General features: G+C 36.7%; 2 protein-coding genes across 2 annotated transcripts; one reads left to right on the top strand and one right to left on the bottom strand.

Annotated features, from left to right (window-relative positions):
* Positions 1-11,606: 11,606 nt before the first annotated feature.
* On the top strand, positions 11,607-12,869 carry LOC133304843 (uncharacterized). Its single transcript, XM_061504906.1, has one exon. The coding sequence runs from the start codon at positions 11,607-11,609 to the stop codon at positions 12,867-12,869; it is 1,263 nt and encodes a 420-aa protein (XP_061360890.1).
* A 6,346-nt stretch (positions 12,870-19,215) lies between these two features.
* Positions 19,216-20,301, bottom strand: LOC133304844 (ATP synthase protein MI25-like). Its single transcript, XM_061504907.1, has 3 exons — positions 20,034-20,301; positions 19,929-19,953; positions 19,216-19,849 (listed from the first exon to the last, which is right to left on the bottom strand). The coding sequence occupies exons 1-3, from the start codon at positions 20,299-20,301 to the stop codon at positions 19,252-19,254; spliced, it is 891 nt and encodes a 296-aa protein (XP_061360891.1). The 3' UTR covers positions 19,216-19,251.
* Positions 20,302-20,610: the final 309 nt, after the last annotated feature.

The following is a 20,610-nucleotide window of genomic DNA, read 5'->3' as shown; positions in this document are numbered from 1 at the left end:
CCCCATATCTTATGAACGATGGCCTGATGTACCTCCCATTTATAAGGAAGAAATTTGGAAACTGATTGAGGTATAGATGTTTTTTCAACTTCCTTTAAGTATGCTTAAATTATTGTGAAATGATATTTTGTAATTTTCACATTGCAGAGCAAGTTTGCACTTTCAACTGATCAACAAAGGGCATATTGTATGGGAAATATGGGTAAAAAGTGGAAGGACAATAAGTACAGGTTGTGTGCTGAGTTTTATAATAAAAATGCAAGTTTGGACCAAAACATAGACAATTATCCTGATGGCATGACTAGAGAGCAGTGGGCTGGTTTCTTGGCCTATAAGACAAGTGACAAAGCAAAGGTAATGACATTAGCATGCATAAATTTGCTTAATATGATTTACTTAACCTAAAATCCTGCATGTGAAATGTGTGACAATGCAGAAATATAGTGAGATTAATACAAAAAATAGAGCAAAACAGACGATAATGCATACACTTGGTTCCAAATCAATTGCAAAGACAAAACACGAATTGGTATTTACGTTAATTCGATTTTATTATCTATATTTGCTGCACTTTGAATTTAACTAACATTTAGCATATTGCCATTGCTTTAGGAAAAAAAATATGGATGCAAAATTAGTAGGGGGAGATGTTTGGCATTGCACATACGAAAAAAGATGGTAACTTTGTTAGTGACGAAGCTAGATTGAAGAATGTAAGTATTTTCTTTGTGAATTAACTCTTTGTATACATACTATTGGGCATCATGTTTGGTTTTGTGTTGTAGGATGAATTACTGGAAGATTTGGATGATGTATCTGATGAAGATGAGGCATATGAATTTACGTTTGGGAAGGAGCACCCGGGACGTGTAAGAGGAATAGGGTTTGGCGTGGTTCCATCTCAAATACGTAAGCGATCACGTGTTTCAGGATCATCTTCAAACAATTCTGGTCCTACACAAGCTGAGTACAATACCCTTAAAGAAGAACTTGACACCATAAAGACACAGATGGCAACAATATTGCAGCATATTGGTGCTCCAGTGCCCCCTAATTTGAACTCAAATCAGGTAAATATTGGGTCATAAGTTCTTTGAGAATTTCTGTATGTTATTCCCTATTTTTGCCATTTCTTTCATGATGTGATACGTCAACTGTTTTTTTTGTTTTGAATAGTTGCTCATAATTGGCATTTTCTATTTACCATTTTAAATAGCCAGATAGGAAGCACCTTGTCAAAATTTGGCCAAGCTTTGACAATTTGGAATTAGGATCATGTCTCTGTCTATCTTTGCTTTCTTATTCAGCCATCAAAAGTCACAAATTCAAGCATGCATGGATTCGTTCCTTTTAATTTTTAGAATATGGTTTCTTCTTTTTGGCCATTTCCTTTTGGCCATTTCAATTTATGATTGATGTATTGTTTAGTTTGACATGAATGTAAATTATTTTCTTCTATCAATCTGCAATATGGGAACTGTTATGTTGTTTAAGTGGTAAACTTAGTGATGTGTATGCAGAATTGTTGTTATATTCAACTATGTTATTGTTATATTTTGACTGGGATGACTAAGATAAAATAGCCAATGATAGTGGTAGGAATGTTCTAGAGGCTGAAGTGGAAAGAAATCATGTTAGTATTGAGAACGAGAGCATTAGAGTACAAATGTTGAAATCTTGTAAATTTTGTAACTTGATAGTTATATAATAGCATAGTTTTTGGTATGTTGTATGATGTATAAAGGACAATAAATGTTCTGTGGTTATTATATTCAGACCCCATTTGCTTTATAAAGCTATAATAATCAACTAGATAAACTACAGGTCTACAAGTGGATTGATATTTGAAAACTCATTTTAATAAATAATGGGAACCTTCGTAAAATTTGTGAAAGTTATAAAAATGTTCTTCTTAATTTTGACTATTACAATATGACTTTTCATGAAATGTCTAGGTGGTAGATCTAACTTGAAGTCTGAATAAAAAGTACTCTTTTAAAAACCCATACCTAAAATAAAAAAAAATAGAGTTAGCATCATCCAATTCATTTATATATACTTTGTTACTACTTAGTAGAGACCAATTTGTTGTTGAAAATGTCCACAAGTCACAGGCAAAAAGAACAAACAGAAACAGATGTTACAGAGCAACGATGATAAAGTAGATACAAGTTTGAAATTTTTGTTGGGAAAAAAAATTGAAATAACAAAAATTCCTAAAAACTTGTTGGGTTAAATGTAGGAGCTTTAGCTAAGCTAAATTGGCAGAACGAAAAAAAACTGAAAACGGGAAGAAGAAAAAAAAGCCGTGATACCTGATGAGAGAGAGAGCTTGACCAGTTGACCTTGGAAGTTAGAATAGGAAGAGATAAGCAGGAAGAAGGAATATATTAATCTGAGAGTCAAAGAGTGATAATATTATTATAGATTTTTTAATCTTATTAAATATTTCTAATTTTTTTTGTATGCAAGCTGGAATTGAACACATAACTTGATACAACCCACTCAAATCCTTCATCAAATATATTTTAATATTAGCCCGGGCCAAATTAAAATTTTAATCCGGATCAAATTATAATTAATTATATAATTATATATAATAAATAAAATTTGTTAAAATTTAGCCCGGGCCGAGGCACCCCCCAGCCTATACGTGGCTCCGCCACTACATAGGCAGCCTACATACCATAATCACTGGTCAGGATCCTCATAACATATATCATCAATGCATCATCATAACATCAAGATTCATATAACACCTATATGAATGTGAATGAATGCACATATACGTTATACCACATAATTTCATACAATAAAACCATAATGCCCACCATTATGGTAGGGCCACAAGAGAGAGGAGCAACCGTAACTAGGAGTTTACCTCACTGAGCTTACCATAAGCCAAACTCCAACAGTAAAATACGTATGCTCCAATAAATCCTCAAGTGCCAAATCCTCTAGGCAAACCTAGAGCAGGAATCACTTACATCATTAATACTCAATCACTTAATGATTCTACATTTCATTCTTACATGCCAATAATATATCCATTACAAGTCTAGACTCAATTAAATTTCCAATAAGGTATCACATGCCTCATTTGAAGTTTTCTAGCTCCGATTATCACCATTTGAAGTTGGACATGCAAAGCTGTCTGCCAATTCCGATCAGAGTCCTAAACATCCTTTACCATTTCTGTGATTCTGGAAAATCTACTAAACCAATTGCTCTCAAATTTTTATACAGACAACTAGACACCTTCAGATTTAATTCTACATATTATAAGCTTAATTTGAGTAAGAACTGAGGGAGAAACAATTCGTGGAAGTTGCAGCCATATACAGCCCCTCCACATGGCCTCCCAGGGCAATCTCCACTCAATCGAACTTACAGAATGCTATACATCTTCAAATGGTACAAAATGTTGATACCACATAGCTAACATCTTAAGCTTCAAAATGATATATGGCACATTCCTATAGGACCTTTGAAGAGGGAGATATGCTCTCCCTAAGTTAGCCTAAAAACTAGTCATTAACCCTAAGTGGGTTTAATTATCAAATCTTAATTACCTATGGTTAGCAAATCTAAGTCACTTTAATTCTTGGATTTTTTTATATTATTAGGTCACATTATGAAATCCCACTTAGTGACATTATGCCATGTGTAAGAACCTGCACCGTTAATTTAGGAATTAAATTAATTAATTAGGAAATTAATGAGATAATTCCATAATTGACGCTAATAATTATGAGAAGGCTTAAATAATTATGGTGAGTGAGTAATAATAATGAAAGTCTCTTTTCTAATGAAAAGTGAAGATACCGATTCTGCTCCATGGTATAAATGCGTTTTGATGAAGTATCCCGGAAAATTATGAAAGTATGTATATATCACTAGAGTAATATATAATACTAGCATAACAAGTTTCAAGTCAAAATAGTAAGAAATGCGACTTAGGGACGGCAAGTGCTACTGGCTAAATAAAAAGCGCGTACCGAAAAAGTACTGAGAAAAATAAAATAAAAATATGAAATATGCTAGAAAAATGGCTAGGTTCAGAATCCCAAGTTTGAGATTAAAGTGATAAGCGTAGTTATTATCACTAATACAGCGGGATTAGTTTAATGGACCCATAAATAACCTTTGGGCCCAAAACCTTAGGCCATAATTCTTTGTTACGTGTGAATCCTTGGTGGCTGATTCCCTTCAGCCTAGTTTCCCTTCCCTTGAGGCTTGGACCCTTATGCTTGTTTGGGAGCCAAGAACTCACCTTTTTCCATAGATTTCTTTCCATTAAACCTTGTAAACACTTGGTAGCTAGTATTGTGAAGGAGTGTGCTGGTTCATTGTGAGTTGTAGCCTCTGAGTTGGTGAAGTTTGGGACTGCCTTCTTGAGTTTTAGTGGTGTGAGCCTTTTCTTGGGGTGTAATGGCTTCAAGAAGCCATTTTTAGTGATAAAGAGCAAAGCTTGAGGTGCATTTTCGTATTTGGGAAGTGGCTGAAGCATGGTGCTGTATTGAGAGCTTAAAGTCAGTAGCATTTTCTGAGTTGTGAGCCTTGGAGGTAAACCATGACCACCTCCTTTGTATTTTCATAAGTTAAGCTTGTTTAATCCATTAAAAGTGAAACTTGGATCATTTGAGTTAAGGACCGAGATTCTGAGTCTTAAATATGTTAATGAACATCTGTTGTTGGAGTTATTGGACTCCAGATCGAGTTTAGATAATTAAAATGGGACTTATGCAGAGAATGCACGAATTTTTGCATTCTGTCTGATAAGTATTCGAATACTTTTCGTGTAGTATTCGAATATTTATCCCTTGGTAGTCGAATACTCCTTGCAGGAGTATTGGGATACTTTTCTGGGAAGAAAAGTATTCGGATACCGTTGAGTAAGTATTCGGATACTGAGTAGTATTCGAATACTGTTTGATTTCTATTCAGATACCTGGTGGTATTGGGATACTTGGAGAAAAGTATTCGGATACCTTGTGGTATGCGAATACTAAAGTGAAAGTATTCAGATACTTTATGGAGACTTGGAGTATTCGAATACTCATAGAGGAGTATTCGAATTGCTCCTGCAGATTTTGCATGAAATCACTTAAAATGAGTTGGAAAGCCCTAATCACTTAAGGGAACCTTGGGCAATGAATATTAATGATTATTTATTGTATAAACAGATTGTGATTGTGCTGTTTGTGGGCATTGAGCTAGTGTGAGCTTGGCTTGGATAGTTAGCTTGCGAGGTAAGCTTTCGTGTCCTCGGTTTAGCCATGGTTCCACCATACCCCATGGGGGGATGGTTTATATGCATGATGTGTTTTCATGTATTGATTTTGAAATGCTGTTGAGTTGTTTTGTGCAAGTGCTTATAATATGCATATGTTGTTCCACCTAAACGGTAAGCCTGTGTATGTAGTAGACATGCCATATGGTGATTCTGTGTGTGGGTGTAAGTAGTACTTGCACTGAATGTAGGAAATAGACGTATGTAAATCCTGCATTTCTCTGGCTAGTAGAATAGATGACATACATGACATGATTATTCTGCTGCATTGCACTGATTTTGGAACTTAGACTGTTTTACTGCTTTTGAACTTATATTGCACATGTAAGTGAGCTTAGGGTGGAGAGATCCTTGAGGACCCTTTGTCTTACTAAGATTTCTGTTTAGAGATCTCACCCCACGTTTGTGGCACATATTTCAGGTTCAGGTAACTCGGTGGTTGAGACCTCGAGCGACAGGAGGCCGGAGCTGAGTTAGATATCTACTGTTACGGTGATATGTTGGATGCTGACATGTTATTTATTTGTTATTATGTTGTTTGATTTGTGACTCTGTTGGGCTTTGTTGCCTTATTTGGTGAGCATGAGGATTGTCCATGCCACATTGATTGACTATGCTTTATTTTGGGAGTCGAGTTGTATAATGTATCAGGATAATGTCCGGACTACGTGTTGTAGATCCGTGACTTAGATACTCACATATTTATCTTATGAGGTTATTTAGTGTAGATAGCTGTCTTTTTGCAATTACATACAGACAATGTTTTTAAAAGGATTAAGTAATCAACTTGGTAATTGATAATGACGTCATAATTGAAAAGAAAAAGTTATTCCGCATTTTTATTTAAGCGTGGCTTAATACGATGACATGATAACAAATCGGGTATACACGGGGTGTTTCACCATGATACCTCAAGTTCACTAATTCCATGATTAGTGCTCCTAAACCCTAATTATGTTCATTTTTATTATTTAATATTTAATTAGTGTATTATACATAGTCCACCTTACTTAACCACTAGATTAATGTCCTAATTAGGTCTTAATTTTAATTTTAACATAGTGACCCTAAATTAATCACATATGGCCGAATTGCTTAGGTGTTTAAATTTGTATTTTTAAGCTTATTTCTTAGTCATTTCATTATTTAATTAGTTCCTACACTTAATTAATCCACTAATCCACGATTTCCTTATTTTTACAACAACTAATCCACATTATATCAAAGGGGGCAGATTTGATTAATTATATTTATTAGGTTTTTAGCCATCCTTAATCAAGATTAGTAGGTTTCACTTAAAGATAACTCATTTAATTAATCTTTCTTAGTTCTTTTTACAATTTTTCCACACTTAATCACTTCATAAAACATTTTAGTCATCAAACCCTAGATCCCATGACATGGCTGAATCATAGGTGTCTCCTTTAAGGTTCAAGTTCATCCTCTTTCATGGAATTCACACAAGGATCCAAATGTTGCACCTTTACACATCAAATCAACCATTTCTTGGTTCAAAACTCACACACCCTCAAGAGCAATCATCAAAACCTTTTCTTTTTAAAAAATTTCAGCAACATACACCCCACCTATACATAAAACCCTAGCATAAAAAGGAGGAAAAGAAGCCTTTTTGGGTCATCTTTTCCCAAGGTGAAGCTTACATCTTCAAGTTCACACGTTTAGCTCCAAGCTCCACTTTTTACAACCAAGAATGCTCCTTTAAACAAGAACACACCTTCAAGAACATGCTCAAGAGTTAGAGCTCATGAAGACAAGAGAAAAAGATGATATTTTTCAAGAAAGTTTAAGAACACTTACACTAGAACTCAAGAGAACTAAGCAAGAATGTGTTGTTCTTCAAGAGAACTTAAGAACACAATTCCATGGTCCTTGAACTCCCAAAAACCATGGTTGTATGGTGGTGTGAGGAACTCAAAAATTTGATCCACACCATGAAAATGGTATGGTTGTGAAGAGGAGAATGAGGGGAACAAGTTTGGTGAAGGAGATTTGGTGAGGTTTTGGAGATGAAATCTAATAGAGAAGTAAGAGCAAAGTTTAAAGTTTAAATTTTAGAGAGAGAAGTGAGAAGGGGGGGTGATTCAGAATGAGGGGGAAGGGGAAGGGGAATGGTGCCCTAATTAGGGGTGCCATGTCACTTTAGTGGCATTTGTCCTTTAGTGAGACCTGGTGTAATTTTTATCTGAACGGTCGTCAAATTTTTTATCTGGAAACCTCCAAGACTCTAACTTTAAGTACTTAACATTAATTTTGTCTAATTATCATGTTCATAACTTAAAAATTTGATTAGTAGATCACAGATCCACTAACAGTACCCAGATTTCATAATCTTCTTAACTTTAACATTATTGGTCTAATTATGACTTGTTAGGCATATATTGGTCTTTATTTCCATTTTCTTATCTTTTTCCCGTTCTGGGATTCTACCAGCTGCTTCTACAACAGTACAAAAAAACCGGCAGAAGTGACTTTTCCAAAATACCCCAATATGGGTATCAAACTTCATCAAATCATATACTAACCTCATTCATGGTATTTATATCATTAGATTAGCTCTTTCACAATAATTTGCTAACTTGGAGCTATTCTACTGACTATTACTGCGTCAGCAGACAAAATTAACAGATGAAAATTCATCCGTGCAAAATACCCTCAATATAGATATCAAAATTCTTAGAATTTCATCCTCATTCTATTTATGACCATAAGGTTCTCATCATAACCCTCTAATTTAAAAGTTATATAATTAGGGTTATTATATTTTATAGGTCATTAAGACTGTGGAGAATGAGAATATGAGCAAGCCTATAGTAGTATTGATTCAATGAAGGATGAGTGAAATACAAACCCCTCAAACACTTGAGTGTGAGTGAATTGAAAATCCTAGTGAGCGGTGTTTTAGCTTAATATTTTTATTCTTTGTCTGATGAAGTCTTGTTACAATTATATAAATGATGGATTGTGAATCTTCCTTGAATTGATGTATCATTTTATTTCAAGATCAAGTCTGAATACTCTTTGATCTTGATTGATTGATTTTTTCCTGTTGAAAATTCATTCAATTGAAGATTCCTACTCCCTGTTCCCTTAGTTTTATTTTCTTTGATTTCTGAGGACAACAATGTGCCAATCTGGGAATTGTTTACGACATCATTGGGAATTGGTTACTATAGTCGCTTCCTAGGGAAGCTACGATGGTTAGGACTAGGGGTGCTAAACGAGCCAGGGGCCTTACAGGGGCCTTTGGCTCAGCTCGTGAAGGCCTGAGCTTACATGTCTAAAATTGATTGTTGGACCCAGGCTTGGACTTGTATAAAAGCTCGTTTAATAAAAAAGCCTCAGGCTCCAATTCAAAAGATCGGCCTTAGAGCCTCTCAGGCTTGCCTAATATATTATTTTTTTTATTTTATTTTTTATTTTTTATAGTACTTGTGATAGCCCTCTCTCTCTTCTCAATTCATTTCATCCCATTTTATTAATTAAACATACTTTTGAATGATTTTATTTTATATTATGCTATTTGGATATAAAGTAAATTTATGAATATTTATGGAATTACTAGTGCTGTTGATTGTATATTTTGTTTGGATAAATTTTTGTTGTCTTAATTTTTTTTAACAGGCTAAACCAAGCTTTTGTTTTTTGTAAATGAGCAAGGCCACAGACTGATATTATATTCGTAACAGGTAACAGGCTAAGGCCAGTCTGACACTTTTGAACACAGGCTCGGCCCGTTAAGACCAAAGCTCGACTCGGCTCAGCTCGTTAACACCTCTAGTTAGGACTGAACCATGAGACAGGTGAGAGTAGCTTCACTTGGTCATAGTCGCTAATATGTGAAGCTACTATGGTGTAGTCGTTGGTTTGATCAGCTACTATGGTGTAGCTTTGGACAGATGTCAACATTAAACCAAAGTCGCTACTCTCAGTGGCGGAGCCACGTATAGGCTGGGGGGTACCTCGGCCCGGGCTAAATTTTAACAAATTTTATTTATTATATATAATTATATAATTAATTATAATTTGATTCGGATTAAAAATTTAATTTGGCCCGGGCTAATATTAAAATATATTTGATGAAGGATTTGAGTGGGTTGTATCAAGTTATGTGTTCAATTCCAGCTTGCATACAAAAAAATTAGAAATATTTAATAAGATTAAAAAATCTATAATAAGATTATCACTCTTTGACTCTCAGATTAATATATTTCTTCTTCCCGCTTATCTCTCCCTATTCTAACTTCCAAGGTCAACTGGTCAAGCTTTCTCTCATCAAGTATCACGACTTTTTTTTCTTCTTCCCGTTTTCAATTTTTTTCTTTATGCCAAATTAGCTTAGCTAAAGTTCCTACCTTTAACCCAACAAGTTTTTAGGAATTTTTGTTATTTCAATTTTTTTTTCCCAACAAAAATTTCAAACTTGTATCTACTTTATCATCGTTGCTCTGTAACCTCTGTTTCTGTTTGTTCTTTTTGCCTGTGACTTGTGGACATTTTCAACAACAAATTGGTCTCTACTAAGTAGTAACAAAGTATATATAAATGGATTGGATGATGCTATCTCTATTTTTTTATATTTTAGGTATGGGTGTTTGAAAGGGTACTTTTTATTCAAATTTAAAGTTAGATCTACCACCAAGACATTTCATGAAAAGTCATATTGTAATAGTCAAAATTAAGAAGAGCATTTTTATAACTTTCACAAATTTTACGAAGGTTCCCATTATTTATTAAAATGAGTTTTCAAATATCAATCCACTTGTAGACTTGTAGTTTATCTAGTTGATTATTATAGCTTTATAAAGCAAATGGGGTCTGAATATAATAACCACAGAACATTTATTGTCCTTTATACATCATACAACCTACCAAAAACTATGCTATTATATAACTATCAAGTTACAAAATTCACAAGATTTCAACATTTGTACTCTAATGCTCTCGTTCTCATTGTACTCTAATGCTAACATATAACTATCAAGTACTCTAATTTTTTTGTTTTGGGAGAACTAAATCATCTATTAGTGGACAATGGGCACATGGCAGATATTTTTATGTGTAATTCATCAGCCAAGTTACATGGAGATGGAATTATATAAACTTTTTTTGTTATGTTTTCTTGTGAGTTAATTATTGTTTATTTTTAATGATTTAGGTATGTGAAAAGGAAGCATCTTATTGATGTTAGTGAAGTGTTTACGGTACTTAATGCTGAGAAGAAATTTCGGATAGCCAAAATTCTATTTTACATAACGGTGCTCCTTATAATTGTCTTCAAGTTTGTCATGTCCTTAAAATAACATATGCTTATCTATTATTTTTGGGTTTTACATTCTTACTATCTTTAGGAAGCATATTTTTTACAATTCTAAGTTTGAAGAATTAGATATTTAGGCCACTATTCTAGGATTTTATTAAAAATGTGTAAGAATGAGTTTTTCTTTATATTATTTAATCTGAGTCATGTTAGTTAAATGTAATTTATATTTTTGTATTCAGTGTGTTTTCTGACTCAGGTAGCTGTTGAAAAGTATGGGTAAGGATAAACAGAAAAATATAGATGTTTTCTTTAAAAAGAAACTAGTCTCTGAAAGTGAATCAAGTGATGCTCCTACGAACATAATTTATGAAAGTGATGCACCTTCTCATGAGCAACCTCCTTCCAAGTGTCGTAGAATTGAACATACTGATGACATTATTACAGTCAAAAATAAAATTTTTGAACGTGATCCAGGAAAACATAAGCCAATTAGGGAATATTCAGCTAATGAAGTCGATGAGATACGGAGAGCTTATTTAATAGTTGGGCCATATCAACCTCAATGCTCTTATCCATTTTCAAAGGAAAAGCATCCTCGACGTTTTCAAGCTTCTTAGTTCAAAGAATTTTCTTCGTGGCTTGAGTATTCACCTTCTATATATGCTGCATTTTGTTTACCGTGCTATCTTTTCAATATAAAGGTCGGTGGGCGACACGGTTGGGATACATTCACAATCAAAGGTTTTAATAGTTGGAAAAGAGTTCATAGGGAAAAGATTGTGTTTTTATAAGTCACATGGGAGATGATCCTTGTTCACAACATACTAATGCACTCATCTCATGTGTAGACTTAATGAATCAGTCTTGCCATATTGATAAAGTTATACATGCTCAAAGCTCCCAACAAATTGAAAAAATAGGCTGCATGTTAAGACTTCAATTGATCTTACTCGTTGGCTTTCTTTTCTAGGATGTGCTTTTAGAGGGCATGATGAGACTATTGATTCAAGAAATACGGGTAATTTTATTGAAATGATCAAACTTTTGGCATCTTACAATGAAAAAGTTGCAGATGTTTTTCTAAAGAATGCTCCATTAACAGCCAAGTATACCTCACCTCAAATACAAAAAGAGATTCGCAAAGATATTGGGGATTCTAAGTTTTGTATTATTGTGGATGAAGCACGTGATGAATCCAAAAGGGAACAAATGGCTCTTGTCTTGAGATTTTTTGACAAAGATGGTTTCATAAAAGAGAGATTTTTTTATCTTTGTCATGTTCAAGACACATCATCTATGACACTAAAAAATGCTATTAGTAAAATACTCTCACATCATTGCCTTGATATCCAGAATATCTGTGGCCAAGGATATGATGGTTCTAGTAACATGCGTGGTGAATGGAATGGATTGCAAGCATTATTTCTTAATGAATGTCCTTGTGCTTATTATGTGCATTGTTTTGCTCATCGATTACAATTAGCCTTGATTGCCGCCTCTAAGGAAGTTTCTTCTATTTATCTATTCTTTCAGAATTTGAATTTCATCATTAATATTATCACTGCATCTTCTAAACGTCATGATCAATTCCAAGCTGCCCAAATTTCTGAATTTGAACGTTTGCAGACTATTGGTGAGCTTGAAACTGGTACAGGTTTTAACCAAGTAGGTACACTAAAGCGGGCTAGTGATACTAGATGGGGTTCTCATTTTTATTCTATATGCAGTCTTCAGCGAGGGTATAATGAATCATGTTCAGTTCTTGAAAAAATTCGTAGCGAAGGCTCAACTTACTCTCAAAGAGGAGATGCTACTGCAGCTTATAAGATGATCATTTCCTTTGAGTTTATCTTTAATTTACTTTTGATGAAGGAGATCATGGGCATCACTGAAATTCTTTGTCAAGCTTTGCAACAAAAATCTCAAGATATTTTGAATGTTATGCAATTAGTTTCAAGTACAAAGGAACTTATTCAAGAATTGCGAGATGATGGTTGGAAAAGAATACTTGAAAGTGTTGTTAATTTCTCTAAGCTTCATGAAATAGATGTTCCAGATCTTAATGCTCAATATATTGAAGGTCGTGGCCATCGACAGCATGATCAAATAACTATTGAGCATCACTATCATTTTGATATCTTTAATTCAGCCATTGACTTTCAATTACAAAAATTAAATAGAAGGTTTACTGAGCAAACAATGGAACTTTTATCACTTAGCTCTTCATTAGATCCGAAGAATGGTTACAAAGCATTTAATGTTTATGATATTTGTAGCCTTGCAGAGAAATATTAACCTCTTGATTTTTCTGAGCAAGAGAGAATTAATTTGAATTGTCAATTGAAGCATTTCCACAAAGACATCCCAAAACATCTAGAACTTAAAAATTTATCTTCAATTTCTGAGTTGTGTCAAGGATTAGCTAACACAGGAAAGTCAAATTCTTATCATTTGGTTGATAGGCTAATTCGTCTTATCTTAACGCTACCAGTTTCAACAGCAAGTGGTGAACGTGCATTCTCAGCAATGAAAATTGTGAAAACAAGGCTTCGAAACAAAATGGAGGATGACTTTCTTGCAAATAATTTGGTTTTGTATGTTGAAAGGGATATTGCTGAAACTTTTACTACAGATTCGATCCTTGAAGATTTCGTTAATTTAAAAGAGCGTCGCTTACAATTTTAGGTATGCAATTTTTTATTATATTTTAAATTATTTATTAAATGTTATTATACCTGTACTTATTATATTTGTGTGTTTTCATATCCTTAGGGAAATGCATGGTTCATTACTTATTATGATGTGGGAGGAAAATGCAATTCTTATGTTTGAAATTCTTACCGGAAAGGTTAGTGCCTTTATGTTTGCTTTGATATATAATCTTTGATATTTAATATGTAATTTTTTTTTTCCCGGGCTAAAATTACGGCCTGGCTCCGCCACTGGCTACTCTATGTAACAACTTTGGTATATTGCTGGGTGGTTTGCTGATGGTGGAAAAATATATATTCTGATGGGGGACGTTCCTCTGTTCTAAATTAGCAAAAGAAAATAGAGTTGTTCCCTTACTTCCAACCCAAGTGCGCAAGTGCACGCATCAAGTAATAATGGGTGTATTAAGGCCCAGATTATCGTTCCCACGAGAATAGAACTCTAAATATTGTCTTAATCTTTTTTATAAAGAATGAAAATGAAAAGAAAAGTTAGTGATTGAACTGTCTGGTCAAATGTTCCCTACTGTCTTGACAACGTTCCTCATGAAGAGTAAGTTCAGTCTGATGGCAAACAATTGCTCACTGCGTTATATATGTGATCCTTCCTGTTTAAAAGAAGGTGTGATAATAATCATTGAAGTTTGATAGATACAAGATTAAACAAATTAAAAATAAAACAGTAATAACTATAATCAAGAGACAACAAGGTGGATGGTTTTTAAAACAGTTTAACAGAAGGAACGGATTCACTGCTCCATTCTTAAATAGTTATTTCTTCTACTCAAGACTTAGCACTTTTTGGCTTTGTCCCAGTTTCTTATCTGCCAACTTTGATTCCTCAGCTCATGGACTAGATGGCTCACAAGTTTCCATATTCCTATGGCTCCCTTGACTCCAACAGGTACTTAGTACATAACCTTAAAATCGACGAAGTGGCCCCTTATTCCTAAGGTGACCAATAGTGTTTTTTCCATAACACTACCTTCCCCAATGGCTAAGCTGTCTGAAATCCCTTCGTTAAGGAAGTTCCTTTCTTAGTATGTGTTCAATTTTCATTGATACACAATGAATATAGCTTACTTAGCCAAAGAAATACAAAAAGCTTCAGTCAAGAGTTTTGGAAATAATTCTTTAAGAGTTTTGTAGCTTATCCGTCCCACAAATAATTCAGCCTATGGCTGATATTTTAAACATAATTATTCTAAACTGAAATCCCATAGACCCGAGATTTAGTTCAGAGATAATGATTGGGAAGAAAAGAAGAAACACTTATATTGAAATTAAACAAGACAGATTACAACAAAATATAAAATGGAGAAGAAGGTTGGTGCTCGTGGGGAGTCTTAATGGATGATACAGAGTAAGGGAGAACGGTTGTCACTTAACTACAGTTACAACTATACAAAATTAAACTACTAACTAATACTAGGTGATCTCTTCTTTTAGGACTTCAATCCTTCCAGAATTTGATGATGTTTTTGTGTTTGGAATGTCCTATTTATAGGCAGAAGAGGGAGTGACAGTCCTGTAAATCCTTTAGAGTTGGTTTCTTGATTGAAGGAAGAGGGCGGTGGCAACAGTGTTTGGAAGCTTGCAAATTGAATGATGGAACAGTTTTGTTGATGATTAGTTGTTTCCTTGCAATCCCCCATGTCTTGCTTTCTTCTTAGCCAATGAGAACTCTTGATTCTCTGCTGTTCACGTTTCTTGGTGCTTAAGTGGTGCACCGTCTTTGCTTTTAAAAGACGTTGTTTCCATGTTTCCTGCAAAATGAACAGAAGCATTAAATGAAGGGAGTAGGTGTAATAAATGATCTCAATCTGTTCTCCTTTTAATATGTTTTCAAAGGAACACGTCATCATCCGTTCCCCCACTGTGTTTTTGTCACAAATGTGCAAAACAAGTGATTTTCATGCTAAAGTTGCTCATCAGATGAGGGAACGGATGGTATTTTGCCATCAAAATGGGCTTAAATGGGAATGAATTTACGCCCCATCATATACTCAAGCCACACCAGGCTTTTTACGCGTCTGCATGTCTAACATGTGACGTTTCATAGTCGAATACCTAATGCGGTCAGTTCATCCCAATAGTGAAATCCTGCAAATAAAGCAAAAACGGCTCCCATAGAAAGTACATAATGGAAATGTGCAACCACATAATAAGTATCATGTAGAGCAATGTCTAGCCCAGAATTTGCCGGGACTATTCCAGTGAGTCCTCCTATGGTGAACAAAAAGATGAACCCTACAGCAAATAACATGGGTGTTTTGTATTGTATCGAACCCCCCCACATGGTAGCGATCCAACTAAAGATTTTAATTCCAGTGGGGACAGCTATGATCATGGTAGCTGCGGTGAAGTAGGCACGGGTATCAACGTCTAAGCCCACAGTAAACATATGATGAGCCCAAACAAGAAATCCAAGAACACCTATACTGATCATGGCATAAACCATGCCTAGATACCCGAAGACCGGTTTTCCCGAAAAAGTCGAAACGATATGACTTATGATACCGGATCCAGGCAGAATGGGAATATACACCTCTAGATGACCGAAGAACCGAAAGAGATGCTGGTATAATATTGGGTCTCCCCCTCCTGCGGGATCAGAAAAGGTTGTATTAAAGTTTCGATCGGTTAATAACATTGTAATTGCCCCTGCCAGTACCAGAAGTGATAATAAAAGTGGGAATGCTGTTACTGGAACGGACCACACAAATAGGGGTGATCTATGCATAGTCATTCCAGGTCCACGCATGTTGGAGATAGTTGTTATAAAATTGATAGAACCTAAAATGGATGAAACACCAGATAGATGAAGACTAGAAATTGCTGAATCAACTGCTCCTCCAGAATGGCTGGTAATACCACTTAAGGGCGGATAGACCGTCCACCCAGTGCCGCTACCCACTTCTACTAAGGCTGAGCTTAATAGGAGCAAGAGACTTGGCGGCAACAACCAGAATGAAATATTATTTAATCGTGGAAATGCCATGTCAGGTGCACCTATCAGAATCGGAACAGACCAATTACCAGATCCACCTATCATCGCCGGCATAACCATAAAAAAGATCATTAAAAAAGCGTGAGCCGTTATTAAAACATTATAAAGTTGATGATTCCCACCAAGAATTTGATCGACGGGTCGTGCTAATTCCATACGAATCAATACTGAGAAGCATGTGCCCATCACTCCAGCAATGGCACCGAAGATGAAATATAGAGTCCCTATATCCTTGTGGTTAGTGGAGAACAACCATCAGACCGGATTTGTCATAAAATGGAGATTCTTTCGTTTCCTTCCTTATCAGAGAGGGGCCCCTTCTTAGGGAGCGGGGCTTATTTCTTGAAAAAGGGGGAGTGAGAGGGGAAGGAAGAATGGAAAGAGGGGTGGGGAAGGTCCGGAAAGCCCTCACTTTATTGATGGGAAATTTGGATCCCCTTTTCTTTCCTCTCAACCCCTCCCCCCCCCGGTTCTGGTTCAGGAAAGGGTCAACGCAAGGATCTTACTTCGAAGCAATCTCTGGAGTTTTCCCTTATCCGAACGGGTCTTGCAAGAAAATAGGATTTCATATTGAGCTCCAAATATACGCTATTGGGATAGGATGGTTCCTACTAGCTCTCCCCCCTAAGAACCGCACGTGCGAGTTCCCCCGCATACGGCTCAAGTGGCGAAGGTTTGAGCTCGACCCAAACAAGCAACGGCTAACGAGAGAGCGCTAGCGCGAAAGCCGCGCCCATTTCTACCCTTGGCATCCGTTGCTGGGAGAGGAACGAATCCTTCGCGCTTGGTAAGCGCTTTGCTGTAGCCAAGCTTACTGCTAGCCGCCTATCGCCTAGAGCCAAGCTTCGACCGCGACTGCTCGTCGCTTCTGGGCGCCTTATTCCGTCACCCGAGATCCAAGTAAGCACCGGCAAAGATCTCTTGATTCCTCGCGGCCGGGCCGGCTTGGAAGCAAGCTACCTGTCGCCTATCTCACCCCCTTTCTTATTATTAGTCAGATAGGTTGCCCCTTTCCCCTTTCTCTAAGAAGAAGGTAAGCATCCCTCACTGCCGATCGCCTTCAGCTGGGTGAGCCTTCGCTTTTTGGATCGTCTTCTGCCCAATGTCAATGTGGTACCCTCCCGTTTTTGGTTCCCATTGGGTTTACCTTGTTTACAGGTCGACCCCATGGCAGCAAGAAAAAAAAAGGCGATCTTGTGCTATACTCCGGTGATCTCTTTCCTACCGAGGCACGCAAACCCCCATCGTGTCCCAGATCACATTCCTTAAATCGAAAGGGGAAGCCTACTCATCCATCAGCTCCTCTCGTAGATCGGTGCGGTTTTACGAAGCGTCTAAGCACAGTTCACTCGCGTTGATCAATCAAGAGCTTTGCCGCCACTCCTTAAGGTTACCTGTTGTATCAGACACTTCTTTCATTCTTTCCCACGATTCATACCCCCCATTTCTTCTTAAGGTAAGGTAAAGGGCCAGGCATGGTGGGGTAGGAGCATTCTGCCGGCAATCTTTTTGGCTTGACCAAGAAGTCTTATGTCCTCCGAGTCGCACGGCGTTTTAACCGAAAGAACTTCTTGCGCAATTCATGCTTTTCTGTTTTTATGACCAGAAATTGTTTCTTGATTTCCATTTCAAATTGTTCTCTGGACTTTTTATCAATATGAGGTGATCGTAACACAGTATATAAGACTCGTGATTCAGGCAATCCAATCTTCCGTGTGTAAGGCGGAAGCCCCCCAAAATGGTTTTCAAAAAAAGGGTGATCAAAAGATCGAATCACTATGCGTATCTTGGTGGTCGTTACTTTTGGTGGTCTTTCTTTTTGGCTGACTCCTCTTCCTGTTCTATTGATCAGAAGCATCCAGCAGCGCCACGCCAGTAGAAAGAGTTAAGCTACTAAGCTAAGCTGCTGTTGTGGAACTCGGTAGAAGCGATTTGCCGCTTCCGCCTCTCTAGGCTTCACAATGGCTCCCCCCTATATAGATAGAATTCAAAATGAGTCTTCTCCCCTCCACTATAATTAATATAAGAAATCCGAAAGGAATTTTCAATTCCGAAGGATTACCCTTTTGTTTGAGCAGGGGGCTTCGAGTCCTGTGTTGACAAAGATCAGATAGGATCCTGCTGTGATCCTCGATCTCTTCCTGAATATTGATCAACGTTCTATCGATAATTCAATTAAAGATCGAGTAAAGGGAGAATGCTGCTTTAAAAAGAAACTAATCAAGCAAGAGAAAACAAATTCCATGAATTAGGAGACCTAATCTAATCCCCAAATCCATCTCTCATTAGCGAAAGCTACCTACCTAGTTTTGCGGAAGCTCTGCCAGTATAGCACGGTGCTCTTTTTTAGTGTCTTTATATATATTCGCTGAACACTTCCAATACCTCACCACACCGATTTCACAGCTCGATTAGAGCAGCTCGACTTTCTTCGCAGCTTTCGAGCCTTATCTTGTCTTGCTTGCTCTTCTTTTTTTAAAGAAATTGCTTGAGCGGCTTTAAAAGAAAATCTTACCTTTAGCATAGCAACGGCAGGAGTGAGTCTTTCTTAGTGCAATACCTTCAACAACCCTTAAAGCGTGCGGGCGGCCCTAGCTAATCTAATAAAGTTGCGAGATTGAAAGGTCCAAAGGGACTAAGCTTCACCCAGTACGCAACTAGGTTTTCCGCCCGAACGACCCTAGCGTACAGAAAAGAAAGAAGTAGTCCTATTCGAAAACGAAATTTCAGTCCTAGTAGGTGCGATATTGAAGGCCTTCACGGGCTTACTTAGTGCTTGCGCTAAGGAGTTCAGGGCTAAGGGCTGGAGCGTAGGAAGCATTGGCTATCAGAACCCCCGGAGGGAACTAACTCCTTTCTTGCAAAGCAGCTTCATGAGAAAGAAGTGCAGCAAGTACTTTTTGAGAAAGAAGTTGTCTGTGTATTGGATCCGCTCTTCTGTTAGCATGAACATGAATTAGATTCTATTCGTCTTATTTATTCTTAAGAGAACCCCCACCCGAACCATTCTTAAGACCACCAAGCTCTCTCGAATGAGTTCTATTTTTTCTGCTTTCGAGATACACTGGGGGCAAAATCTCCTCCTAACTAATAAGTGAAACTTTGTGCCTAGATCGTCCTGAAGACGGATGCGACGGGAAGAAGTGGCATTTGGAAGTGTTGCTGACTTAACATTTAGGTTTCGGCATAACAAAGCTTGCACTGTCTTTTCGCACTTAGGCGCACAGCGCGCCATTGGTAATGATTCTACTACGGTGCCACAAATTCGCAAACTGATCCTAAGTAATCGTTGTTGTTCATTAGATTCCGGAGGAACTACTTCGTTAGGATTGGGGAATTGCTGCGATTCTTCCTGAATAGCCTGGATTCTCCCGTCGAGAGTCACTTTGAAAGCCTTACCTAAACTCTTCCGACTGAATATGATGAAGCCTATAAAACAACCAGCTACTATCATTTCTTCATTATAGATTGAGATATTTTTCGAACTTAATGCACAAATAGATGGAATAGCAGCAAATAGCATCTTTCTAGCTTGCATATTCGTGGAACTCAATCTCATTTAGATTCTATCTATCTTTCAGCAACTGAACGGGAAGTGGTTTAGGAAAGGACTTTAGAATCCATCGGATGCGCTCGCCCAGCGAGAAAGGCCCTGACCCTGCCAACCAAGTCAAAATCAAAACGAAAGGAGAAAAGAGAACTTCGTCTTTTGGTAATTCTCTAGGAGTCATGTTTAACCTTGAATGCAATTAATAAATTCTACAGCAATAGTACCTCGAACTCGGAAAGTGATAACGAAAATGGCTAACCCAATAGCTGATTCCGCAGCTGCCACCGTTGAAACCAATGAAGCAAATGATTGACCCATCATATCATCCGAAGAAGCGGAAAATACCAAAAAGTTCGAATTCACAGCTAATAACATTGATTCAATTGGCATTGACATAATAGGAATATTTCGTCTATTAAGGAGGATTCCCCGAATACCTAAAATAGAGATGATCATAGAAAATGTAAAATATTTGATAGGAGACCCTGGTCATCCAGAAGATAATGGGTAGTATGGTCAATGTCCAGATTGATTATTCTATGAAATAAGTTTTTAAAAGCAATGCCCTTTGGCTGGCTACGGAAATAATCTTTACGGAAATAATCTTTAGATGATGACGGTACTAAAATATTCATGCTATATATAGATACGAACCTTTATCTTGGTCAACCCAATTTAATTCTCATATGTCAAATCTTGTACAGCATTATCACAAATCAATGGTGGTTTTCCTGTTCATATATAGAGAGAGAGAGAGAGCAAAGG

The sequence above is a fragment of the Gastrolobium bilobum genome, unplaced genomic scaffold, assembly GCF_033153095.1.
Source record: "Gastrolobium bilobum isolate Gb01-03AN ecotype WA unplaced genomic scaffold, APGP_CSIRO_Gbil_v1 utg2627, whole genome shotgun sequence".
Taxonomy (NCBI): domain Eukaryota; kingdom Viridiplantae; phylum Streptophyta; class Magnoliopsida; order Fabales; family Fabaceae; genus Gastrolobium; species Gastrolobium bilobum.
Note: the sequence above shows the minus strand (reverse complement) of the source record. Positions and strands in the feature narration are given on the sequence as shown.

What these genes read in the sequence shown, in the direction of transcription:
- LOC133304844 (XM_061504907.1), bottom strand. Translation starts at nt 20,301, where the DNA reads ATGATCATCTCTATTTTAGGTATTCGGGGAATCCTCCTTAATAGACGA. An exon ending in ATTTATTAATTGCATTCAAG is followed by an intron (nt 19,954 to 20,033) that starts GTTAAACATGAC and finishes CTTGGTTGGCAG; the next exon opens with GGTCAGGGCCTTTCTCGCTG. An exon ending in GGGCCTTTCTCGCTGGGCGA is followed by an intron (nt 19,850 to 19,928) that starts GCGCATCCGATG and finishes AATCTAAATGAG; the next exon opens with ATTGAGTTCCACGAATATGC.
- LOC133304843 (XM_061504906.1), top strand. Translation starts at nt 11,607, where the DNA reads ATGATCAAACTTTTGGCATCTTACAATGAAAAAGTTGCAGATGTTTTT.